Source organism: Alligator sinensis, unplaced genomic scaffold (genome assembly GCF_000455745.1).
Source record: "Alligator sinensis unplaced genomic scaffold, ASM45574v1 scaffold783_1, whole genome shotgun sequence".
NCBI classification, from domain to species: Eukaryota; Metazoa; Chordata; order Crocodylia; family Alligatoridae; genus Alligator; species Alligator sinensis.
Window position 1 is genome coordinate 285205 of NW_005842197.1, and position 26928 is coordinate 312132.

Genomic DNA, 26928 nt, shown 5'->3' on the forward strand with positions numbered 1-26928 from the left:
CTATGATATTGCTCTACCTTTTACCCTGTTTCCGCCCTACCCCTGTAATCAATAAAGTTCTCCTTGTGACCGGTGTGGGAGACTTATTGAGGGGTGGGTCTGAATTATGCCGAGGAGGCCCCTTAGGTCTGTGGACTAAGGGAGACTTTCCTAATCAGCCCCTGACTTGGGGAAGTGCCCCAAGTGCTGTATTGGGTCTAGCACCCATTGGACGATCAGGCCTGTGTTTTCCAAGGTGCGCAGAGCCAGAAGTGAGTCCAGAGCCTTGGATGGTGGCAGCGGGAACCCCAGGCTAGCGGGGGTGCTCCAGGGAAGGGGTCGGCCGGACGGGAGGCACCCCAGGGAGGCACTCGGAGCCTGGAAGGCGGTCGGGCGCAGGGAGGTGGGCGGCTCAACACAGGAGCGCCCCCTACTGGCCCGCCACACTGTCCATATGCACATGGTCACGCTGGGTGTGCATATCTCTTGCACCCAGTTAGAGACCTTCTGCTCACTGCAGCCCCACTTCCCTGCGCCCTGCACTAAGGGGATATAGGGCAGGACGTGCCTCTGCTCCTCTCAGCTGTGGTCACAAACCAGGTGCAACTGAGGAAGGGGGGAAAGAAGGGGAAGATCCCGATGTGGAGATGGACAACGCATGTGCAAGAGCTCCAGTTGCAGGGAGCGATCAAAGAACGTCGCCGCCTCGGAGGTCAGAAAGCGCAGGGATGAAGGGAGGGCTGCCACAAGACTGGCGCGGTTAGACCTTGCACAGAAAATTAAAGGAAATAGTGGTACATTATCTTGCCACAACAATAAAGAGAACAAGGAAAGAAGAAGTGGGCTGCTATGGCACGAGGATGTGGGCAACGAGGAAAAATTATCCAGATGAGGCCCAAAACCCAAATGAAACCAAGTAACCCAATACCGTTCTTTGACATGACGACTGATTTTCTACCCCAAGGGTGTCAAACTTAGGGCCCATGGGCCAAATCTGGGCTGTGGAGCCCTGGTACTCGTGGACCAGCCCCACGTCACTCGTGCAGCCCATAGGACCCGATGAGTTTGACACCCCCGATCTAGACCAAGGGAAGGAGGTAGCTCTTACCTACCTCCACATCAGCAAAGCTTTTAACATGGTACCGCCTGGGAAATGATCAGATAAGCTGGAGAAGAGGCAGGTTGTTACAAGAACGGTGAGAAGGTAAGGAACCAGCTGACGGGGCGATGATGAATGGTTGTGTTCGAAGAGGAGCCGATCAAGCTGAAGAGCAGTAGTTAGTGAAGTTTGCTGAGGATTGGTCTCAGGACCGAGTGTATTTAATGTTTTCATTAGATAAAAGAGCGTGCACAAAGAGGTAGGCGTGTGCTGATGAATTAACCTGGCTGAGGACACAAAGCCTGGAGGTGTGATCTGTACAGAGGAGAACGGAGGCAGCCTGCAGACAGAGCGGGATAACCTCGAGGAAGCGAGATGCAATTCAGTCATACACATAGCAAGGTCACGGGCTGCGGGACCAACGGCGAGAACGTCTGCTGTAAGTTGGGAGCTCATCAACTGAAAATGGCTGGGTGCATTACCCATTCGCAGGAAGACTACACCCCCCAACGTGATGTCCCCATGAAAAAAGGCCTATGCAACCCCAGGATGCATCAGGCAGGGTATTTCCAGGGGAGACGAGGAAGTATTGATGCCGTTGTACAAGACACTAGCGAGAGCTCATCTAAAACATTGCACAGAGTTAGTGTCCCAGAGCAGAGACCTCCAGAGGCCACATTAGTCCAACCCCCTGCTCCAGCCAGGACCAGCCCCATCTAAACCGTCCTAGGTAAGCGTTTAACTTATGCAAAACTTTGGGAACAAGCCCTCGGGCACAGCTTAATCAAAAACACCCATTAACTTTCCACAGGTCAAGCAGGGGGAAGAGGGCCCCACCAATGCGCTTCCATCTGCTCCGGGCAACCACGTTCAAGAACGAGGAGCTGAATTTGGAACAGGAGCAGAGAGGGGCTACGAAGAGGATTAAGGGAGTAGAGACTTAAGAGCAAAGAAAACAAGAGCTAAAATAACGTATGTTCCCTCTTCATATCTAGATCAAGGGGATGCCAACATTTGGGCTCAAGGGAACACAGCCAGCGTTGAAGCCTTGTTAATACATGTACAAGATGTCCTGGAAGGACATGTCCCAAGGAGGCCTGACAGCCAGCTCTGAAAACAAGTCCTATACTCCCAACTCACCAGCGGTCACCGCTCTAGAGACGGACAACAGAAGAGATTCAAGGACACTTTGAAGGCCAATCTGAAGAAATGAGATATAAATGTCAATACCTGGGAGACCTGAGCACTGAATAATCCCCAATGGCACCGTGATGTACAGGGCATCGATCGCTTTGAGCAAACTCACCTCACTATGGAGGTGAACAGACATGAGAGGCAAAGGGAAGAGTCATGGAGAAGTGGGGCTGGAAGGGAGCTCCAGGGGTCACATCTAGTCCATCTTCCTGCCCAAGGCAGGATCAGCCCTGTGCAAATCAGCCCAGGCAACCATAATTTAGACTCTGCATAAGACTACGCTCAACCTTGACGCAACGTAGACCTAACAACCCAAACCTGCCACAGGTAGCAGGGGAGCCGCGGCAGCCGACGTGCTGCTGACACCGCCGGGGCTCACTCCTTCCTCCCAGAACTACTTGCCACATCTGCAGTTGAACTTGGGGATCTCAGATCAAATCTCCCCAGCCATCCACAGACTCACCGATGACTTTCCTGTTGACTGGAAGACCGTCATCCTTGCATCAGGGACTGCTGACAACAACACTGTCAGGGGAAACGAGGGCTAAGCACTAAAGAGGGAAACAATCTATTTAAATGACAAAATGATGGTAGCACAAGAACCAAGGGGCCTGACCTGGCCATGAAGAAATGTAGGTTGGAAATCAGATGGTTTCCAAACATCTGAGCGGTGCGGTTCTGGGGCAGCCTTCAACAGGAGCCGTGGGGACCAAACACCTGGCTCACTAGACTGATCCCTGGGAATACCCGATGTGATCACCTGCTACAGCCAGGGCCTGGAGGACTCGGACGCGGTGCGTTGCTGCGCACAATGCCCAAGACGCTTCGTGGGTGATAAACCACAGCTGAGAAGCTGCTGAAGACAGCCCACGGGGCTCAGACCCTTGCACCGGTGACGTGGAGCAGAGGGAGCGTGCTAAACCGGAAGAAAGGAAGAACGAGAGGGTCAGAAACCTGCGGCTCTGGAGGCACCGGAGGTGGAGAAGAGAAAGATCTTTTTGCATGACCCACCAGTCGCGCCCGCAGTCTCCCCAGGCAGGGCCTCAGACAGACCCCAGGGACTGCTGCAAAATGCAGCGGCCACGTAGCCTGGAGTGCCGTGCATAGGCACACCACAAGCATGCTGCAACCCTCTCTGTCTCTTGGGCATGCGTTTCTGCAGTGACTGGCCCAGCTTGCTGAAGGCACTGTCTGCCATGACCAGCCAGGGCTCCTTTGCTCCAGTGCCTCCCTAAATGCTCTCCAAGGCAGCTTGCACCCAATGAACTTCATCAATGCTCTTGCAGTGCTCTTGCAATTCCTCCTCGCAGAGCTCAGAACCACTGCTCTTTCCTTGCTGAGCTGCCGGCCACCTTTGGCATCATCATCAACTCGACCCGAAATCTCGTGTCTTCCAGGACCCTGCCCTCTCCAGCCCCCTCCCTACTTGCTCCTTCCTCACATCAAAGCAGGTGCCTCATCATCACCCCCTCCCCCAGTCCTCGTGTCTCTCCTCTTCCCCAGCCTCTGGGTGCTCTCACCCAAAAGCATGAATCTAAACGCTGTGTCTGAGCTGACAGCTGAGACCTACCTCTGCTCCAGGCCAAACGAGAACAAACCCCCCCTTGGCCTGTCCCCGAGCGCTCAGACTCACAGCATTTGTAACGGGAAGGGCCCGGTAGAGCACCTGGTCTGACCAAGAGCATCTTGTTAGCTATTCAGATACCCTGTAACAAGCTTAAAGCCCGACCGAGGCCAAACATCAGTCCCCAGAAGTCACAGAATCACAAACAACAAGGGTTGAAGGGAGCTCAGGAGGTCACATCTAGTCCAGCCCCTGCTCCAAGCAGGACCAGCCCCAACTGCATCATCCCAGACAAGGCTTTGTCAACCCGGGTCTTCAAAACCTCCAAGGATAGAGACTCCCCCACCTCTCTGGGAAGCCCGTTCCAGTGCTTTACTACCCTCCTTGTGAGAAAGGTTTTCCTTATATCCAACCTCAACTTCCCTTGCTGCAGCTTGAGCCCATTGCTCCTTCTGCCATCTGCCCCCACTGAGACCAGCCCAGCTCCATCCTCTTTGCACCCCCCTGCAGAGAGGTGAAGGCTGCTATCAAATCCCCCTCAGTCTTCTCTTCTGCAGACTCAATGGGCATTTTTACATATGCTGTGGGACACGGCACTGGGCACTTTAATTAGCAAACAGCACTAATTAAAAGCACCCACGCATCATATGCATCAGCATCACCGTGTGTCCCTGCGCTGAATGGAGGTGGTGCACTTTAAACAAAAGCTGATCAAATGTGTTTTATTTCAACGTGCGCTGCCTCCGTTTTTTCAGTGCAGAGGCATGCGGCGACACTGATGCACGTGATGCAGAAAGCCGCCAGAGCACCTCAATTTTCAGGCCCCATCAGACTTGATTAATCGAGTCTGCTCCAACATGTTGTATTTCCAGCGTATTGGAGCAGGCTCTGCACATGTGTAGGAGCCCACTGAGCCCAGTTCCCTCCTCCTCTCCTCGCCAGTCCTGTCCCCCAGCCCCACAACCATTTTTGTTGCCCTCCACTGGTCCAATGTGCCCACATCCTTTCTGTAGTGGGGGGGACACAGCTGGACACAGGACTCCAGATGTGGCCTCCCCAGTGCTGAATAGAGGGGAGGAATCACTGCCCTTGATCTGCTGGCAATGCTCCTACCAATGCAGCCCAGGATGCCGGTAGCCTTCCTGGCACCAAGGGCACACTTTTGGGTTATCTCCATCTCCTTGTCCCCTGTCCCCCCACATCCCTTTCTGCAGAGCTGCTGCCCAGCCCGTCACCCCCAGCCTGCACCGGTGCAGGGGATTGCTCCCTCCCCAGTGCAGGACTTTGCACTTGTCCTTGCTGAACTTCATGAGATTTCTTTTCCAATCCTCCAACTTGTCGAAGTTTCCCTGAATCCTAGCCCGACCCTCTAGCATATCTACTGCTCCCCCCAGCTTGGTGTCATTTGTGAACTTGCAGAGGGTGCGTCCATCCCATCTTCCAGGTCGCTGGTGAAGACATGGAACAAAACCGTCCCCAGGACCGACCCCTGGGACATCCACTTCATACCAGCTGCCACCTAGACATCGAGCCATGGATTATTACCCTCTAGCCAGATGATCCAGCCAGTTTTCTATCCACCTTAGTCCTTTCATCCAGCCTGGACTTCCTTAGCTCGCTTGCAAGAACGCTATGGGAGACGCTAGCCAAAGACCAAAGACTGGCATCACAGTCAGAGTGGAGCAACCACCACCAACACCCAGGGCTGCTGCTGGAGCAGGGAACGGACTAGGTGGCATCATCCCAGGGGTCCCAGCAGGCAAATAAGGCCCGAGCTACAGGTGAGGGTAAAACCCAGCAAAGGTCCCTGCCCTTCTAACTGGGAGCAAACTCCTTCCTGACCCAGGGTCTGGCAAAGGCCTGGGAGCAGGACACATGAAGCCGGGTCCCAAGTGGATTCGCTCCATCACTCCAGGGCACCGTGTCCCTCCTCTGCCCCCAGCAGTGCCCTGGCTCCAGCCGTGGCTGATCTCTCATGCTTCAGAGGAAGAAAAATTAAAGAATTGAAAGCCAATTACAGCTCAGGGGAAATAAACTTTCCGGAGCCCGATAGGCGAGGGGCCACGGTACGAGAGCGAATTCCCCGTTCATAAATGGATTCAGCTCCGTCTTCAATCCTGGTTTTTTTGCCGCTGTCCCAGAACCCCTCTCAGGGCGAGGATGTTTCCCACTCCAATCGCCCTTCTCTGCATCCATGTTTTAACTTGTCTCCTGTAAGGCCTGGCGGAGGAAGACGGTACGCAGAATTGCAGAGAGGGCTTTGCACAGTGGCACAAATGCTGCCCTCTCTCTATGCGCTGCACCTTTCTCCATGCATCCCCGCACTTGCATTTGCCTTTTAACAGCTACGTCGCACCAGCGGGTGAGATCCAGGTCGTGACTAGCACAGCTAGCGCACTCGGGCCCTTTTCTTCCTCCCGTTGCCAGCTGCTGAGCTCTCCGTTCGCAGCAGAAATACCCGTTTTTAGTTCTGACATTGCACTTCGCTAAACTTTACCCCATTCCTCTTACTTCAGTCCTCCAGCTCATCCAGTCTCTTCGATGGGAGGCCCCGATCCTCCTCTGTACTGGCAGCACCTCCCAACTGCAAACCCTTGGCACATTCGTTAGCAGGCTCCTCCACTTCCCACAAAGTTTGCTAATTAAAATAGGAAGATCCCCCCACCTCCCCAACCACGGCAAGTCCACATTGCTCTTGGAGAGCCACGCAGAGGTTTCATCGCTCAAACCCTTGCCAGCAGTGTTGGAAAGCAGCCCATTATCATCCACGCGCTCGCTCAGAGCTGCATCTTGCTCTTCCCTTCAGCAAGGGGAACAAGTTGCAGTGCTTGAAGCACAGCACCGTGCAGCTCGCTCCCGAGTCACGAGGCGGACTCGCCCAGCCTGGAAATCCAGCTCACGTTCCCGATTCTCCGGTTTCCCACTCTGCCTTTAGCTGCAGCAGAAACCCATCCTGGTGCGGTGCAAAACACTTCCCTCTTTTACAACCCGTGCACTCTGCACGGGGCTGCCCATGAAACCGTCGGGAGGCTGGACCGCAGCAGGCCACCTTCAGACAGGAGCACGTCGCTCCAGTCCTCCAGTGTCTGCGCTCGCTCCCAGCCGCTTTCCAGGCGCAGCTCGAGGACCTAAAAGGCCCTAAACAGTCTGGACCCTGGACACAAAAGGGATCAACTCCTCTCCCCATCCCCTATGGGCAGCAGAGAGCGACCTCCTGCGAGCACCACCGGTCACGTGGCAGACGTGCAAGGGAGATGGCTCGCAGCTTCGGACATCGTTCAGAAGTGTTGCGAGACTTTCCTATTCGGGCAGACGCTTGGTCAACACAGCTAGGCTGGGCTGTCATTTAATGGGTCCATTTTAGTTTGATCTTCTAGTTGCCCTTTTAAAGTTGTTCTTTTCTCTTCCTGTGAGCTGCCCCGAGTCTCTACGGGGAAGGGCAGCAAATAAATAAAGACGTAAGTTTTTGCCAGGCAGCCGGCACCGATCGACAGCACCAATTTGTCCTTTTGTTATTTGCTGCCCTCCCATCATTGCATCATCTGCTAACTTTAGCAGCCACAAATCCCTATCCCTGTTTGGATCAGTCATCAACATGTCATGCAGCGCTGGACCAAGAGCCGACCCCTGGGAAACCCCACCAGAAACAGCCCCGCTCTCTATTCCCACAACAGCGTTCGCCATCTAGCAGCGAGCCCTGTTACTTCCACGTAATGCAAGCTTTTCACCAAGATTTCACTTGTGTCGGACATCTGAACAACAGTTGTTTTTAATCAACCAGACTTGCAATGCAGTCAAAGAAAAAAAAAATATATACATTTTTGTGAGCATATGCTCCGTGACATCGCGCCAACTGGCATTCGTTATATTTTTGGCCACTAATTCGTTGATGTTAAAGTCTGGCTTTAACTGGTCTGTAGTTTTACCAAAATCAAGCCTATAGTTCGAGAGCTCCCGAAGCCAAGGTGTGTAGAGGTGCCGGGCGTTGTTTCTAGAGAGCAAGTCACAACCAGGGTGCCGCGGGGGCCACTGCGAGGCGTGCAAAACCCCCAATGCAGGATTTACAAGATAAACCCAGATTTGCAATAGGACCCAGCGGGTTAAAGATGTTCCCACCTGGTCTTTGCAACACAGGAATTGCTCTATTTTTCCATAGTCGAGAAGAGCTGGTGCTTTCCGAGGGGAGCCTGCATTGTGGGTTCGATCCCCACCTCCAGCAGGCTTTACTCCTGCATTTCCCTTTCCTGAAGGAGCCTTTTCTGCTCCTGTCTTGTGCCCTCTTTACCATTCAGCCTCAAGCCCTGGCCTTTCTGGGGGCAGCCAGGGATAGCAGCTAAGCAAGCTTTTTTGGGAGACTATCTTGAGCCCAAATCTCACAGAGCCACCTCTCTGCCCAGTTAGCCAGCACAGAGCTGGGATTACTGGTGGACCTGGGCTGTGGGGAAGGGGAAGACTTTGGCTTGAAAACTTGCTTAGAAAAGTATTGAAACCAAAAAGGTGAAAGGGCCAAAATGTGCAGCTCTCCCAGGGATCAAGCATGAAACAGGTGTTGGCACTAAAACCCCTGTATCAAGGGAGACTGCCTCCCCTGCACCACGGGGTTACGCACGGAGACTACATGCCCGTCCCCACCTTGCCGAGCATCCCCTCAAAGGCCCAGCGCGACACAAACCGGTCCATGTTTTGCTGCGAAGCAGAGCATCCAAACCCAAACGGGACGCGTGCCCGGACCAAGCCGCGGGAGAGCTGGAGGGTGTCGGAGACGGACCTAAGAGCCATTTTTTTTTTTTCAGACTAGAGCAAGGCAAGAAAGAGGCAGAGACCTGGCAAAGACCACTCACTAAAATGCGATTTAAACATGTTTATTAACGATTCAGACGCCAGGGGCTTCCTGAGCGCGTCTGCAGGTGACACGCTGCAAACGCTGGAGAAGGGAGGGACCTCGACAGACGGAGGAGCTGGTCCCGAGACAAAAGGATGAGGTTCAGCGGAGGCAAATGCAAAGGGCTGCACCTGGGGGAGAATAACCAAAAGCGCAAAGACAAGACGGGAGACGACCGGCTGGGTAACAGCGATGTCGAGAAGGATTTGGGCTTCGGCGCGTTGCCGATTAAACAGCAGTCAGCAGCGCAATGCCGTCCCCCACAAAAAGCAGCTGTCGTTCGGGGCTGTATCCATAGGTGCATTGAGGCAGCAGTGACCGGTGTGGTGAAGTATTAAGTGGTAGGGACAGTGTTACTTAACTCGGTGCTGGTTAGGCCTCGCAGAGTACAGTGTGCTGTAAAACACATGCACATTTTAAGAAGGATACGGAGAAGGTGGAGACAGTCCAGGGGCAGGTGACAAAAAGGACAAAGCAGCTGGGAGGAGGAAAAGTTGAGAGAACGACGTTGAGCTTGGAAGAAAGGAGATGGAGGGGGCAGGGTACAAGCGTTCAAATCCCTGAAAGGCTGTCGAAGACAGAGACGACTTTCCACCCTTGCTGCAGAGAGCAGGACGCAAAGCAACAGCCTGAAATTGCAGCCAACTTGATTTAGATTCGATCTCAGGACCAACATCCTTGTTGCAGAAGCGCTGGGCAGGGAGGATGGGGGAGCAGCGTCTCACACACACGCTCGCACACTCACTCTCATTCACGGGGCACGTCCCAGGACGTCTGCTTAAATGCAGACATTAGCAGCTTCACATTCACAGCGACAAGGAAAGACTGCAGAGTTTTTTGCTCCACAAAAGGCTCAGCAAAAGGAGGAGAGGACAAGTTCACAGGCCTCCAGGGAGGAGCAGAAACCTAAAAAGACAAAGCAAGAAGATGACCAGACAGACACGCGTGTAAACAGCAATCCCCAAAGCACCTTTGTGCCAAAGGTTTGCCTGATCCGAAGGTTCATCACAAACCCTTGGTTTGCACTCCTAGAAAAGTAAGCCTGGAAGAGACCTCCAGAGCTCACATCTGGTCCAAGCCCTGTCCGAGGCAGGATCAGCTCCGTCCAAACCAGCCCGGACATATCCTGGTCTATCCTACCACTAAATCACCCCTGCTGCACAACCACAAGACACGGCACCGAGGACTGTCCGTGCCCTGTTGTTGAAATACACTCGAGAGAGGACTACGCGCCCTGTGACAGAGGAAGGCAGCCTGAGTTACTACTGGCCTGCTGGATAACTTGGGACAAATCGCATCCCTCCCTGGTGCCTCAGTTTTCTCGTCAATGAAATGGGGAAAGTGGCACAGACCTCTCGGGGAAAGGGCTCGGAGACTTGCCAGCAGAAGTGCTGTCTGGACCTCCCTTCGCTGCAGCAGTAGCTCATGGCGTCACACGAGTGTTTAATTATTTACTCAATTTCTACGCTGCTCTTCCTCCCAAAGGCTCAGGGCAGAGGAGCGTTGCCAGCTCCTGCCCAGGGACACTGCTAATGGGAACTAAGCAGCATTTTAAAAACTCATGCTGGTTGGCTTGTCAGGATGCACGGATCAAAGCGCAAGCGTTCCCGACGCTCGCACTACTAACGAGGGAGGGGAGATGCAGCTGCAGGCGACAGCTCAAGTTCGCACGACACATCCGGGCTCGTCTGACCGCAACCATCGGCTCAAGCTGGCTCTCGGCGTGGGGCACCGGAGCCATCGGGAGGGTTTGCTGGGCGGCTCCGAGGCACGGCAAAGAGCTTTGCAAACAATGTGGACAATGGTTTGAATGCAACAAAACCACTGACGTGATCGACCTTGCAGCTTCTCCCTCGTTTTCCTCCGGGGGTGGAAGGTTTCTTTTCCTTCCCCAGAGGCAGTGGGTGTCAGCAGCAGCCCAGGCTGGGGATGGGGACAGGTGCCAATGCTCCTGTTGGGACTTAAAGCTGGAGGGTCCTGGCTAGAGGGTCTTCCCCCTCCACTCGGGGTCAGCATCAATTGCCTATTTGGGGTCAAGAAGGAATCTTTTTCCCCCCTATTCAGATTGGTGCAGACTGGGGGGGGTTTCCCTTGCTCTGCAGCAGAGGCACGGCCCTGCTCGGGGTCTCTAGAGTATAGGTTAACAACGTTGGCCGCTGCGGTCCCGTCCCCCTGCTTCCCCTGTGGCAGGTTCAAACGTGACGTCAAAGTTGACAGCAGTTTTACTAGAGCGCAGATGATGGGCTTGCACAGGGCCGAGATGCAGATCCCTGCCAGCCCCGCTTCCTTACGATCCTACGATTCTCCACTCTCTCAGCATGCAGGGAGGAGACCGGCGCTCTCGTTTCCCAGGGGTTTCTTGGGGAAAGTCATAAAGCAACCAAGGTGACTGCACTGAAGCCGCTGCAAGGGAAAGTCATGCCGAAACGTGGGGCCGCTCTTTTCTGGTTTCATTTTCAACAGTCGCCCACCGTCTATAGTGCGTGCAGCCATCACTATCAAAGGCACGGGGGCACGACCACCAACCACCCACGTGGGAGTTTAGCCAGTTCGAAAAGAGATACAGCAGAGGAAACCACACCTAAAAGACCACAGACCCCATCATCCCTTCTGTTCAATCTACTAAACATTTTACAGTTCATGGAAAAAACTTGCTCTTCAGTTTTCCAGAACTGCTAGCAAATCAAAACATCGGTGACTTGCACGTCTCTATTCACACGTGTGGCAAGGGAAGCATCAGGAAGGGCTCCAGTGCATCTTGTTTTAAACGCCCCGAAGAGAGGAACGTGTCAGGGGACTTCTCCTTCCCTCTCTGCTCCGGGAGGGAGCTGGGTTTCTCCATCGCTCTCATGATCACCACTTGCAGCTTATAGTCTTTGCTGAGGATTTGCAGCAGCAAAGACGCTAAAGGAGTTTGGAAACGGTGGAGTCATTGGCAGACTACAGCGAGGCCTCTGAATTCGTTATTACGATTAATACAAATAAATTGCACTAAGAACCCAGTACTGCTAAAAGATAATTTATTAAAGACTGTCCTATCATTTCCTGCTACGATGGCACATACAGATTAAAAATCAGAAGGATAGCTCGGCGTTTTGAAGAGCGCAGTTATAATACACCGGCGACGACAGCGAAGCGGGTCTGCAGGTCCCGAGATTTCTACAAGCAGGCTCGTGTAGTACAGGATCCGTGTCGTACAGCTGTACAAGTGTCAGAGAAAAATAGAAAATAAACTACAAAAGGAATCACCTTTTGTGAGGCAGTCCTCGAAGGTCCTGTCTGTGCTACGGTACGTCGTGTGCAAGGACCGGCACGTTCCCCCTTCTGGGTCCAGCGTGCGACGGCTGCGGTTAAGAGGAAGGACACGCCGCCGGGTGCCACTGCCACTGCCAGTCCCGGCCCAGGGATTTTAGGCAGACCGCGCTCCTGGCACCCAGGCGACGTCTCGCATTGCCAAAGCAAGCTGGACCCTCCTCTACTCTAGTGCAAAAATCTTTCCAGGGGAGACATGAATACACAAAAGTGACGGACAATCCTACTTAGACAAACCATCCCTCACGTGGCCAACGGCAGCTCCACGATTCGAAGCAAGGCCCTTGGCACGCGTGGGTGCAACGGTGACGGCTGTGCAATATTGGCTGCTTGCCCTCGGGCAGACCGTCGCCGCTGCCTCCCCAGCAAGGAACCCTCCACAGAGACAAGACACGGTGGGAAACCAGCAATTCAGCTCAGCCCCCAACCTCCCGCACGTATGATGTCAAGAGCAACAACTGGCAGTGAAACGCTGAATTTCAAAGATACGTGAAGAGCAGCCACAAAACTCGCTGTGGCCACAACGCCCGTTCCAGACGTCACTGGTAGCCAAAGCGCGACTCTCGGGATCCAGCGGCCTGCAGCAGACAGCGGTCCCGGCACCGTGCAGGGGGGCTTGCATTCTCCACGAGCCACCAAAGTCATCAGCAGGGCGGCCGTGATCAGCGCCGCACTTATTACCTTTGCAGCCCTCACCTGGGCAGCTGCCCGAGCCCCCGTGCTCTTGACCTTCTGGTCTTTGCCGTGCTCTCAGCAGCATATCCTGGGTCAGGGAGTCGCTCAACCTGCCCAGTCTGAGACCCGTGCAGGTAGTTTTGGCAGGCGTTGAGGTGCACGAGAGTCGTGCCGGAGTGTATCGGCGTTCCCCACACAAGGGCATCCTTCAGAAACTCTTGGATACGTGAACAGGATGACAAGACAAACCCAAATCATTGTTCTCCTCCCACTACGCGCTGCTTGGGTTTCTTCCATGGTTTGATTTTGAAGAAACTTCTTAACATCTGCCAGCTTTTGAGGATAAAAATCACAGTGCCCCATCTCGCCACCCCCAGCTTTCCCAGCCCCTGGTAGGAAACAACATACTTCCACAAAAGCAGAATTGGCCTCTTCAAGACAAAGCGCGTCTCCATCTCTCGGGCATCTGACTCAGCTATTGAAAAATAAATAATCCACATCGGATGGGTGGAGGGGTTCCCTGCACAGCACACACGCACTACTGGAGCTGACCAAAGACAATGTGAAAAACCTCATGGAATCAATGAAAGAAAAATGGTTGAACACTTGCACATGTTGGCACAAGGCAGAGGAGGGGGGACGTGGCCAGGCCCAGCTCAGGTGCCTTCCTCCGTGGAGCGGGACTCAGATTTCAGTTTCACAAACTCCCTGGCCACTTCATCGTTGGTCCTTTGCGAGAGGATCCTCAGGACTGTGAGCCCCGTCTCATCCATGTGGATGCGGCGCCCCAGCGGGCACCAGCAGGCGCAGCTGCCTTTGTCCGCTATGTCTCTGAGCTGCATCACGGCGATGCCCAGCACCCGGTCCTCCCGCGCAAAGCAGTAATCCTTCATGCAGACCTGGAGCTCGTAGGCGTCGGGGCCGTCTTCGTTTCCCAGGATGCTGCAAACGACATGCATGGGATATGGATTAAAACAAAATGTTTACTGCCACCTTCAGTGACTCTGTGTTCAAGTGACCCAGCAGGATTCAGGGGACAGCCCCTGGATCTGTCACCTTGGACACCGTATTGTCATGCAAGGTTTAGGGCCCTAAAACAACCCGAGAAACTGCACTTCTAAGGAGAACCTTCAAAACCAGGACACTATAACAAACACTGCAAAATAAGGCTCAGGGGTTTTTTTTTAAAAGGATGGGTCAGGACAACCAACCTCTATTTTAAAGCTCTTTTTCATTTTTTCGTTTGATGCTCATGTTCAAAATGCAGGTCCTGTCTATCCTGAGAGACTCTATGATCACTTGAGAAATGCTTTTAAAAGTGCAAGAGCCAAGAGTCACCCCAGGACTGAAAGGAGAGCTAAGGAGGAGAGAAGGGATTTTCTGGCCAGCCCGTTCAAACCCCAGCATTTTGTTTTGTCGAGGCCTTTTACATTTTACTGACTGATCCTCATTTTGGAGCAAAGTGGCCGTTGTCCGGAGCGCCACACCTCCCCTTGCAGGTGGTGGGCGATATCCCCCGAGACCTCCAGCAGCGCCAGGAAGGAGCTTCGCATTCCTGGCGTTTCTAGAAGTGAAAGCCAGAAAAACCCCCTTGCTTAGAAAAAGCCCGTAGGGCCTTTGCGCTACCAGAGCAGCAAAGAACAACAGGCTGCATTTTCAAAGGCCTTTGAGGGGCACCTCTAGCCCTTCTCGCTCTAATTAGGCAGCAGGATGGAGATAAAGCCTGCTGTTCTTTGCAGCTTTGAAGGGAAGACCCCTTTGTATTAGTGAAAGCCAAACAAAAAAGGGCCAGCGATCAACGTCCAGAACGGCGGCACGTCTAGCAAGGGGAGAAGATGGTATCCTTGGAAACAGGGTGACCGAGCAAGCTGCCCCATGCAGCGGGTAAAGGTGGAAACGAATGGACAGAGCTGGATTTATTCATGCTAGCGACTCTCAGCTTCAACGCCAGCAACGGGCTATGAAGCTCATTACAATAATGCATCGTAGCATAGCCGACTGACAGGCAGGGATGCCCAGGAGGTGCATTTCTACAAGGAATAGACGGCTGCACTTTACAGGAGCCACGTGTCGCTCGCCATCCCGTGGACAGCGACCATTCAAAGCGCTCACGGCCCGGCTGGAGTTCGGCACGACGCCCCGGACCCGCCCACGCCCGATGCACACGTGGGCTGTGCTCCGGCTTTCCCAGAAGGCCACTCTGCCCGTCTCGTGCACTTACAAGTGAAATGTCTCGTTGTACTTGGGAGCCCAGTTGTTGCTCTTGGACTTGGTTGTGAACTTCCTCTTCTTGTCGCTTTGATGGGGTCCAATCATGGTGACTTCGACAAAGGGGCGGAACATGCCAGACGTCTGCCACTTCAGGTCGTTGGCTGCCACGACTGGTGAAGAGAAAGAAAATCATATGTCAGTGGCCAGGAGGGCTGGACGGGCTCTCTTTGCATTCGCTGTCTCAGATTCACTGCACAGCGCCTAGCTCTGATGTACTCGTGACAGGGACACACGCAGCAATGCTCTGGGTGACGGGCTTCCCAGGCACTCGTATTTCATGGCTCGCAGCATCTGCTCCAAAAAGTGCTACGGTCTTGCACTTTGACAGGGGGCGGGGTGTTTTTATGCTGAACAAAGGGAGTGCTTTCTATTCACGCTTTAATGTCTGCTGGAGGGAATTCGGTACTTAGGAAAGCAAGAGGCTGACAGCACGTGCAACAGGGAGAAGTCAGGCAGCAAGGAGGCATTTGTACAGCTTCAGGCGTGCTGCTCTGACAATGCACCTTCATGCAGACTTGCTGACTCCCAGTGCGAGTGCCCCAGATGCAGCAGCCAATGCATCTCAGCCTAAGCTTGCAGAGTGATGGAAAAGCACTGCATTATCATAGCACGGGGCAACACAGCCAGCATCAGCAAGGCACTCATGAGCTGCACCCACTGGCAGGCTGGTTTTTCCCAGGTCCGCAACTTCAGGGTGCTTTTCTGCTGCACCCAGCCCACCAGTGTCCAGAATATGCCCCTCTCTACACATCTGCAAGACCCATTTCCCCTGCAAGGCTTTGCGGTGAGCAGGTTGTAGGCTGGGAAATCTTACAGGTCAAATCCAAGGTCCCCTGGTTGGGAAATCACTGCTCTGGATGTGTGTTGGGGTCAGGTAAAAGTGCCCCACCTGCCTTGTGCCCAGCGAGACTGGGAAGGGCTGCAGCATACCTGCATTAGGATTAAGACCCACCTGTCCCGTGTGCCTCTGCATGCAAATGCATACTGCAAATCAAAAGAAAAGGAAAGCTGACCAAAAGCCAGTCAGCAGGGTGTAATGGCTGTGCTGCAGTGGCAAGAAGCAGGAAAAAGGCTTTTTTCTACAGGTGGAAGCCAAATCCTAATGAGGTAAAGAGCATAAACTCTGGCAAATCAAACATAAAATGCTAATAAAACATGCCAAGAAGGAACGTGAGCAGAAACTTGCTAGACACACAAAAAGTAACAACAAAAAATTATTTAAGTCCACTACAAGCTAAAGACCGTCCAGGAAGTCATTTGGCTGATTCACCAGGGCACCGTTGGGGAAAACCAGGAGTAATGGTCACAAACTCCTGGAAGACTGTTTCAGGCTCAACTTTAGGACAAAAAAACTTCTTCACAACTAAGGTGTCCAGACTGTGGAATAAGCTCCCTGCAGAGGTGGTGCAATCTCCTACCCTGGACATCTTCCAGAGGAGACCGGACGGTCACCTTGCCGGGGTCACTTGACCCCAGTTGTCTTCCCTGCTTGGTGCAGGGGGCTGGGCTTGGTGATCCTCCGAGGTCCCCTCTGGCCCCTTGCAGTCTATGAGATCTATGGTCAGGGTGTCCAAGGGGCATGAAAGGACAACAGGGCCATTGCTGGGAACCTGAAGGCATCCTCCACATGGGTCTTCATGGCGGGACATCTCAGGGAGACTCCATCCCAGGCCCACTCCTCTGTAGGGACAGGTCAGCGGGGCCGACCCAACTGAGGTTCAGCGGAGGAGGTCATAGATTAAATTGCTAAACTAAATAGTATCAAATCACCAGGACCTGAGGGCATTCACCCTAGGTCCTGAAGGAGCTCAGATCAGAAACTGCTGAGCATGCTACAGTTAAGAATCAGACTCAGAAAATGAGGGTGGAAGGGCGCTCAGGAGGTCACATCCAGTCCAACCCCTGCTCCAAGCAGGACCAGCCTCAACTACATCATCCCAGCCAAGGCTTTGTCTACCCGGGTCTTCAACACCTCCAAGGATGGAGACTGCACCACCTCTCTAGGTAACCCATTCCAGTGGTTTACTACCCTCCTTGTGAGAAAGTTTTTCCTCATATCCAACCTCAACTTTCCATGCTGCAGCTTGAGCCCATTGCTCCTTGTCCTGCCATCTGCCCCCACTGAGACCAGCCCAGCTCCGTCCTCCTTGCAACCCCCTGCAGGGAGGTGAAGGCTGCTATTCAATCCCCCTCGGTCTTCTCTTCTACAGACTCAATAAATCCAGATCCCAAATGAAGCAACTAAAAACAGCTTCAATTCCAGAGGACTGGAGAGCTCCCAGCGTGACTCCAATGTTTAAATCAGGGTCTAGAGGGACGTGTGGAACCACAGGCCGGGGAGGCCAACTTCTGTTCCTGGAAAACTGGTAGAAACCATAATAACAATAATAAAAAAAGAGCTGTTCAGTACATGGATGAACACGACTTGCTGGGAAGGAATCGACACGACTTTGTCAGAGGGAAATCATGCCTCACCCACCCACTGCCGGCCTCAGAGTGTCAATACGCAAGTGGGTCAGGGTGACCCAGCTGACATAGTATATTTAGACTTCCAAAAAGCCCTTGACAAGGCACGCATCAGAGGCTCTTAATTAAATTTGGTAGTTATGGGATTACAGGGAACGTCCACTCACGGATTAGAAACTGGCTTAAAGATAGAAAGCAAAGAGTAAGTATACGCGGTCTGTTTTCAGGAGGGATCGAAGTAAACAGGGAGGTCCCCAAGGATCTGCGCTGAAACCAGCGCTCTTTAACATATTCATAACGGATGTGGAAAAGAGGGTGACTAGTGAGGTGGCCAAATTAGCGGGCGACAAAATTATGCAAAAGTTGAAAAGACCAAGGCAGACTACGAGGAGCTACAGAAGGATCCGACCCCGCTGAGCCACGGGCAAGTCAACGGCAGGTGAAATCCAGTGTAGGCAAGTGCAAAGTGATGCATCTGAGCAAAAATAACCCAAACAATGCCAATGTTACGACGGGCTCTGCATGAGCTGAAACCACAGGGGAAAGATCTGGGAGGCACTGGGGACAGTCTGCTAAAAGCATCAGCTCATCAGCCATCAGAAAGGCAAACATCTTAGGGATTATTAAGAAGAGGAAATGCTGTTTCATTGAAAGGTGGGACTCATGACATCACCGCAGCAGAGCCGCGATCGCCCCCGGTATCTAATCCGCCCCCAGTGCACGAGCAGCGATGTACAAAGCCTCCTGGCTCTACCCTACCTTTCACCGTGACCTTGTGTTCGCCGGTTCCTGGGTGCGTGTATAGGTCGATCTGTATGGACACTTCGCCCACTGGATCGTCCACGCCGGACCCTGGTGAGAGACATGGACACACACGATCAGAGGGAGGAAGGTCACAGTTTCCTAGCCCCCACCTTTGGTGTCTACCCCCCACCGCCCCGAGCTTCTTTACAGCCACAGCGAGGAGGAGGTGAATGCCCCGGTCAATCTAACATCACGCCGGCAGGCCAAACACGCACAAACAACATTACGACGTGTTGGAGTAGGTGAGACATCATCGGAGAGCTGAGAATTAACATCAGGAAGGATTACAACGGCTTCTGAAGCGTCCCAAGGAGCCGACGAAGGGCTCTCACGGAAAACCGCTGCTTCTGGGCTCCTACCAAGCCACCGCGCGTGTGCATGCATCTCAGAACCAGGCATCCAGCATTCCCATGACCCAAAGCAAAGCAAGCACTGGTTTCCCTAGGTTGTAGCAGCGAATGGAAGGAGTAGGGAAGGTGTGGAAAGAAGGTGGGCGGGGGGGAAGGTCACAGGACACTGAATTTGGCAACCCCGCTGCTCCAAAAAGAGCAGTTTGTCCTTGGACACCAAGTAAAAGCTCCCACTCCCGTCACCTTTCAGACCGCTGCGAGCCACGCGGGGCTACAGGAGAAGCGAGGCATTTACAAGCCCATTGGAAACTTCTCTTCACCTGGTAGCCAGCAAGAAACAAGATGTAGTTTCACGCACAGGAAAAAGGTAGCGTGTTTCAACAGAGCAGGTCAGAGCGTGGGGTAAGGGTTACCCACGCCGTGCAGTGCTCGATTGAAATTCAGGAACAAAACATTCGGTTAGATGCTTTCATGCGCGATAGCGCGCACATGCTGGATGGGGACGTCGCCGGCAGCAATAGCCGTCATGATTAAAAAAAAAAAAAGGCGGCTGGAAGCAGGTCCAAGCCGTTTCCTGAAGTGTGTATTGTGTGGCACAGGAGAGGGACCGCGTGGGGCTCAGGTCATGTCGACATATGTTCTTGTACTTTGAAGTGTAAGCGATCCTCCCCGGGGCTGTGACAGAAGGCTATCATTTACCCAGCACGGGCTGGTAGCACTACACGTCCCCTGACCGTGCAGTGCCGCTGGGTTGTCTCCCAACAGGCTGCAAAGGAGCAGGCGTACAATGCAGCTACTATTTCTGCTGCAGCTTGGGGCTTTGTCCACTTCAACTCCATGCCTTTTTATATAGGTGGAGGGAGCAGGGAGTGTCTGTAAAGGGCAGAGAAGTAGGTGTTCAGGATGAGCCCCCTCCCTACCCCTCGCACTTTTTTAGTTGATGGACAAAGAATTAAAGCCTTGGCCTGGAAACCTTGCTAGATTTGTAATGCCAGGAGGTGCGACTGCAGTAGTAAGAGCTCAGGCAACGTGTTGCAGACACGTTTTCATCCAAAATAAAAAGAGGAAAGGAAAAAAGCTCCGGGCAATGTGCAACAGACACCAAACCAGGGATGTGCAAGCTTATTCTACCGAGGCAAATGCCGGGACTTCGAGCTTCCTCCTCGCAGTCACACGTGTCAAGCTCAGTCGCACCAGCAAGCTCACGTCAGGCACTACCGCGCATCATGGCATGCACGTCTCGTATTCGACACGCAGGGACCTAAAGTGCAGAGCAGGGGTAGGGGCAGGCCGGTAGCAAAGAGGCTGTTGGTTGTCAGGACACACTTTACATTCCCACAAATCCAATCTCAAGCTCCCGGGGAGCCCGCGGGCAGGGCACGGATGCCTGCGGCACACAACCCGCGCCTTTCCTCTCCGTAGGGTGCAAGCATTTCATAAGAGCTGGGTTCTGCGGGGATCTACAAGGGACAGTCTCTGGAACAGGCTTCAGAGCACGGGTGAGACGACTTCAAAAAGCAAGGCAAGTTTGCAGCTGGCTAATGTTGTTATGGTAACAACATTAGTCTTGAACATACCCTTATCAGGAAGAACGTCCTCATTAGCGGTAAACCTAATACCTTTCCCGTCATGCACTGAGCCATGAATTCAAAAGCCAAGAAGCAAGCAGGATAAAGAGAGAAGAGTGTGAATTACAATCCAATTAGCTGTGACACTTCGACAAATACAAGTCATATATCCTAGCTCTTGACAGACTACCCCAGAGAGTGACCGCGCCAGCCCGGGCTTCGGGAAGCGATGCCGTTTCTGAAAGCAGGAGGGTCTGGTCAGGTTAAGAGCAGACGTGGCACGGGCTGCCGTCCCAACTGAGCCATGCGTGCCGAGCAGACCGCACCGCACGAGCGGCTTGGCGCCGTGGAAGCTTTTGCAGTCAGAAGCAGCTGGAAATAAGGGGTGGCTTGGAAACTGCCACGCCCGGCTTTCCAGAGCTGGCAGGGGACGCAGACCCCCAGCTCGATTGTTGTGCGGCCCTCCCCTCCTGTGAGCCGGGGGAGGACGTGCCCGAACGCGGGGCGAGCCGTAAAGCCCACGTCAGCCCTGCTGTTCCCAGCCCCTCCGAACCACTCTGCTGCCCACAGTTCTCTCAATGCTTTGTCAGCCCCGTTGTCTTCACGGCAGCCAGATGTGAATCGAGGCCAAATAGGACCAGGGGATTCACTTCAGAGCCCCTTTAACGCTGCTCCTGAGAGCCGGTCTGCAGAGGACGTGGTTCATACACCTCTTCCCCAAGCCGAAAGGCTCCCGGTGCAGAGAACTCCCTACAGTACAGAGGAGCGGTCCTGGGGTCTGCCCTGTCCAGACCCCTGCCCCCAAAGTTACCTGGCACTGGGGGTTTCAGGGAAGGAGACCTCTGAGCCAGGCAGTTAGGAGATAAACCTCTTCTAGCCCTTAAAGCGAGGGCACCTTATGCCCTGGAGCAGGAGCAGCTCTACCCCTTTCACATGTCTTTTTTTCAATCCATCTTGTAGCTGCTTGGGCTATTCTTGCTCTGCTTCAGAAACCCTGTCATCTCGCGCGTGGCGTCGGCAGCTCGTGCCAAAGAGTCCCGCATCCAATTCCCTCTCCCCCACGTTGCATTTGCTGCTTCTGTGATTTCAGGGCTCGCGTCACTCCAGGCCGCTGCAGCTTGGCCTGAGTGAGCCTGGAACGGCGATGCCATCGCTGTCCCATGCCCTGCCGCAATCGAGCGGCGCGCGGGCTGCAAAGGCTGCTTTAATTTGGGGTGCTGACTCGTCACCCATGTTGCTAGCCTGGGACATGCTTTTGTCATGACACATGCATGGGGATCTCGGTGAAAAAAAACCAACCCTCGGTTGGGCCACCGGAGGTTTCGGTTCTCCAAAAAGACCCCGTGGAAGGAACTTGAATAGGGAACAGCTGTGCCGAGCCCATCTGGCCACTGGATGTCATTGTTGAGCTGAGAAGAGAGCTATGGCAGGGCGCGCTCAGCCCCGACTTTGGGAACTGATCGCGTGCTGGACCTCAAAAGCATGGAGGGGTCTGTGCTACATGTGGGTGCATTTCAGCCCCAGGGAAAGCGATGAAAGACACTTTACCCGACTTTGAAGGGATTCTCGCTTCTGTCTCTTGGTAGCCACGTTCCTCTGAGAGAGAGGAGTGGGTAAAGTCTGTCAAAAAAATTTGGACTGGACTTCCCGCACAGCAGAGGGAGATGAACATGGCCAGGGGTCCTATACAGCACTCTGGGACCTGAGCATGCACACATCATGTGCAAAACCCTGCCGGGGCCAGAGCTCTAACACCACGGTGCAGAGAGGACCCACCCTCAGCGTGCATTTAGTAACCTCCAAACTCGGGCCTTGAACATACGGGCTTCACCTAACCTGGCATTTGCTACGCAGGCCTGCAGCGTTGTCTCCAGCTTTGGTGTCACAAAGCTGCAGAGAGGCACAAAGACGACCCTTGGCAGCTTAGCAAGTGACTTGTGTTAGAGATGCATCTTCTCCTCCAACACTAAAGACCTGGGAGCACTGACTAAGTGGGTTTCCTACACTGGCTCTGCACAAACAGGCTGATGCAATGGATTCGGCAGCACTGCATTAATCTGGTAATGAAAGGTTCCTTTTAAGGGTACCACATACAGCTTGGTGACTCCCAGCCTTGCCATCAAGCTAGCCAGGACTGGCTGGATTGCTTCAGACCAGTCTACGACCCAGGTGGTGGCGAGTGCCTGTGGCGATACCTGGCTAGATTCACCCCACAGCACAGAGCTGGCACTCCAAGTTTCCCTTCCCCGTGGCCACTCCCCAGCAGCAATGCAGACAGCTTGGCTGTGAAGTGAGCAGCAGGCAAGAAAACCTCCAAGATTTACATCTTTTGCATATTTCTCTTCCCTCAAAACACACATGTTGAGCAGGAATCCCCCCAACAAAGAGGCGTGCCGAAGCTGCCAGAAGTGCTACCGCCAACCGCTCTGCTCACAGCGGCAGTGCAAGACACGGCGATGAGCAAGACGCCGGCTGACACGGCATCGACTGCACCGACAACACGCAGGAGCCTCACCCTGAGCCGTCTGAGTCTGGACAAAGGTTTTGATGAGCGTGTCTGTAGTCTGCGTGTAGAGGGACAGGGCGTAGCGCAGCGACTGCAGGTCCGGGCTCTTCTCCAAGAAGGTTTTCTTCAAACCGTTCCCACCAGCATGGAAGTATTGCTACGAGCAAAAAAGGAGAAGCAACAAGGTCAAAAAGACCTGCCCCCAGCAACAGACGGACCGCAGCCGGGCTGCTCTGCCCGGAGCACGGACAGAGCCCAAACTTTCCCAAAGCAGCTTCTGCGGCAGCATCCAAGTCCTTAGCACGGGGATGGCCAACCCACTGCACACGTGTCACACGTGGCGTGGGCAGCCCACGCGTGTGGCATGCGGCACATCACGGGGGGTTAGGGAGCACAGCAGCAGACTGGGCAGGAAAGGGGATCGGAGGGGCACTTGGGAACGGCGAGGGGCTTCATTGGTATGAAGCCTGCCAAAAAGGTCGGCTGTCCTTGCCTGAGCGTGGCAGCTGCACGGACCGCCGCTAGCAACGAAGCATTAGCTCCCGACGCTAGGGCTGCACAAGACCTTTCAAGAGGCCGATGCAATGGATTCGGCAGCACTAAACCAACTCCGCGCCTTCTGTCTGTCTAACAGCACGCGGGAGTGCACGCGGACTAATGCACGGGCCACGCACCGGGCAGCGTCGAGAAGAAGCCTCACTTACTTTGATGGTGTCCAGAGCAAGGTCCAGAACCACGCACTGCTTCGGAGTGAGACTTCTGGTTTCCTCCCTCACCATGTGATCCTGAAAAACAACCGCCAGATTTACGAATCAACCTAGTGCTACAAGGTAAGAGGGAGAGAGGTCCCCCGGAAAGCCAGTCACATTAGAGGCACACGGGGACTGTCGTGCCCAGGCCCTGCTGTCTCCGAAAGGTGGATGGAGTCTCTAGTGTCAGAGTCCTCCTTTGTTAACCTTGTTTTTTAAAATGCTTTCTCCATTTCTGTTATGCAAAAGCAGCAGCGAAGATTAAATGAAAAGTGACAGTTTCATTTTAATCCAAGCCTTTTTCTCTGCAGCCTCGTGTCTCCAATGAGAAATCTTGAGAGAGGTTTGTCATGCTTCTCGCTCACAAGTTACACAAAAATCTCCGTATTTTCATGAGAAAAACCTTTAGCTCGCAGACCACAAACAGGACAGGACAACTGGACTGCCCATGCTGCATCTTTCTTACCCCTCAATGGCACGGGCCGTTGCTTCAGCACAGCAGGTCCAGCTGCACAACCCGCTGCAGGGAAAGCAACGCACTGCAAGGCCTAGACTCTTAGGGGTGGAGACCTTCAACCCTCAGTGCGGAGCCCGCACCCGCATTTAAGGGCTCGACGGGATTAATTATCATCATGTGGGCTGACAAGCAACAGATCCCACTGAAAACTGGGCAGCTACCGGGTCCTCCCCATATTGGAAGGGGGAGGAAATCGGGTCTTGTTCGTAAAGGGAAAACTTCCAGGCTTTGCCTACATGCCTGGCTCCAGCTTTAGTGTTCATACAATTAAAGCATTTAATTGGTTTGCCCTTTAACAGATTCCCAGTCTCTGGCTCGCCCCAAAGCAGAGCGCTCCGGTGCCGGGGAACAGCAGGGCAAGGCCGCGCGGCGCTCTCTTCTCCGGGCAAGTTGCAGACGGCCTTCAGCTGGCATCGCTAGCTATTTATTTGAACTCAGAGGCGTGCTGCTTCCCTTTGGGGAGCGTGGACTCTCCTCCACCGCTGTTACGAGCTAGGAGTAGCTCAACTGGAGCCGACGCGACTTTGCACTCCGGCACGCAGAGGACGAAACATTTTCTGTCTCTGCGCAGCCATCTCAGACTAAGCATGCCATCCATCTCGAGCCCCAGGCACCCCTCCTATGTCTGTACTGCCCAGACAGGGCTGGATTTCTGCTCGTCGGGTGGTGGGTCCATTCCCCACACTTTTGAGTCCAACCTGGGAGGCTGACACTCCTATCCGCTGAACTCGAGACACTCTCCTCCTCTTGCTGTCTGAGCTACTGACCCAGGCCGCGCTGTCATTTGGGGATGTGCTCCAGACGACAGGACAAGGAGCAATGGGCTCAAGCTGCAGCAAGGGAAGTTCAGGCTGGATATTAGGAAAAACTCTCTCACGAGGAGGGTGGTGACACACTGGACCAGGCTCCCCTGAGAGGTGGTGGCATCTCCATCCTTGGAGGTGTTTAAGATGAAGCCTTGTCTGGGATGGTGCAGTTGGGGATGGTCCTGCTTGGAGCAGGGGGTTGCACTAGATGCGACCTCCTCATGTCCCTTCAACCCTCGTTTTCTATGAGTCTGTGATTAAACATGTCACTCTGCAGATGGTTTTATTTGGCATAAACTCCATGGAAGTGCTATGGATTCGAGAGCTCTGCCAGCGACGCTCAAAAAGTAACCGGAGACTGTCGCTCCCCAGGCACCTGCCTTCTCTTATCCCCACCATCGCAGCCATTTCACAGGGGGAGCAGTGGAGCCCAGTAATGGCAGGCCGTGTCCCGTGAGCCAGGAGCGCTTCGCAGACATCAAACCAGTAAGACTAATCCTATCATTTCAAGCAAGAACAGTTGAGCTGTTGATTAAGTCTTGATTTCATTAACAACACAATCAATTGTTGAGTTTGCTATTAACGTTAAAGGCTGATAAGATTTTAATTTTGTCATGGATTTCCTACCTGCATCATTCACTGTTAGCAAGATTCCCCTCGTTTAGGTTAAGCAGCAAGAGGTTTTTGCGATATCTTGTATTGGACCAACTGTATAGTTGGGAGAGACGTTCGAGTTGTCAGCCAAGTTTCAGTTAGCTTGTTCGTTAATTTGCAGGAGAAAACTAACACAGTTTCATAGCTGTTAGGGGCTGGAAGGACCTTACGGATCATCGGGTCCAGGTATTCTGAACCAAACAGCAAGGAGGGTCACTAGCCCCCACCGGTCAAATTCATCATCTCAGGGGACCACTACAGAAGCCACTTGGCTTCACTTTTCAATGCACATCTTGGCACTTCAGTTCAGATCCAGCCGATGGGCTGCAGAGGACCCCAATGTGACCCGAGCACGTGGAGAAGGAGACACGTGCCGTGCCGTGCTGTGCCGCCTCTTGTCAAGCAGCTCTCCGAAGCTCAGCTGCTGCTCGTCTGCTGGAAACCTGCAACCAAAGCTACCGGGGACTTGGCTTCTTGCACAGCGGAGATGCAAGCGCAGGAACCAGAGCTCTGAACTCGGGCGGCTGAAAGACCCTTGAACATCACCGCGGCTGTGAGGACAAGCGCAGACTCCGCTGGAGACGAGAAACAGCGGCACGGCCTCGATCCGTGAACATCTCGTGTCCAGATGCATGCAATGCAGGCACAAGACAAGACAACAGGCCTGCATGTCGCAGCTCCTCGCGTATGCAGCTATTCTGTAGAAAAGTTCAGCTGCGCACAGCAGGACCCATCCTGCGCGAGGCGTCTCCCTCTTCACATCGTTCTCGTCGTGACCAGGGGATTACTGCTCGATTGACTCACTGCGAGGCACCGTCAGCAAGGTGCCATCAAAGCACATCAGCACGGCCTTCATCCTAAATGCCAGCTTCTGTCTACAGAGAGCCCACGCAGTGGGAATTGATGGACGGGAGCTCTGCTCCAGAAGCCGAGCGCCCACTTCGGAAACGATTCCTTCATCAATAGCTAATGCTCCAATCGCATCCACTTACCCCAGATGCCGATTACAACTAGAAAAGAGGTCAGAGGAGCATTTGCAATTTCCGTCGCACGCCGTGTAGGCAGGGAAATTGGCTAAATCCTCCGCGTCCTTTGCTTTTTTAATTTTAAAATGAATTCCTGACTGTTCACCTATTTGCAGTGAATCACTAGGCTCCTGATTAAACACACAATACAATTAAAACACACAAGTCTCAGCGCTCAGATTAGCAGCAAAAAGTCTACAGTGCACACACTACACACAAACGAGCGCGCTGCCCGTCAGACAGGGAGACACACAAGACGCATGCTACGCACTATCGCGTTGTCATGCTTAGGTACAGAGACATAACTGCAAGTTGATAACACACAACATCGATACCTTCAGCTTTGACAAGTGTCCCAGTTCCTTAGCAGCACTGAAAATCAACTGGGTACCCTATGATTGCAAGAAGGGAGACAGAGGAGGGGGGAGAAAAAAGGAGAGAGAGGTTATCAATAAAAATTGGGAGCATGTGAAGCAAAAACAGATGCAAAAAAATCAAGCCCCTCCA

At 53.5% G+C, this 26928-nt stretch overlaps 1 protein-coding gene across 5 annotated transcripts in view; it reads right to left on the bottom strand.

The window, feature by feature from the left end:
* Positions 1-11721: 11721 nt before the first annotated feature.
* The window catches only part of UNC13B (unc-13 homolog B), a 257459-nt gene continuing 242252 nt past the window's right edge, over positions 11722-26928 (bottom strand). For all 5 annotated transcript variants that reach the window (XM_025207487.1, XM_025207486.1, XM_025207488.1 and 2 more), the window contains 6 exons: positions 26757-26813; positions 23375-23455; positions 22680-22827; positions 18202-18294; positions 14927-15086; positions 11722-13647 (listed from right to left, as the gene is read on the bottom strand). In XM_025207487.1, coding sequence (XP_025063272.1) covers positions 13362-13647; positions 14927-15086; positions 18202-18294; positions 22680-22827; positions 23375-23455; positions 26757-26813 — 825 coding nt within the window. In that variant the 3' untranslated portion in view covers positions 11722-13361. The remainder of the gene's footprint in view (positions 13648-14926; positions 15087-18201; positions 18295-22679; positions 22828-23374; positions 23456-26756; positions 26814-26928) is intronic.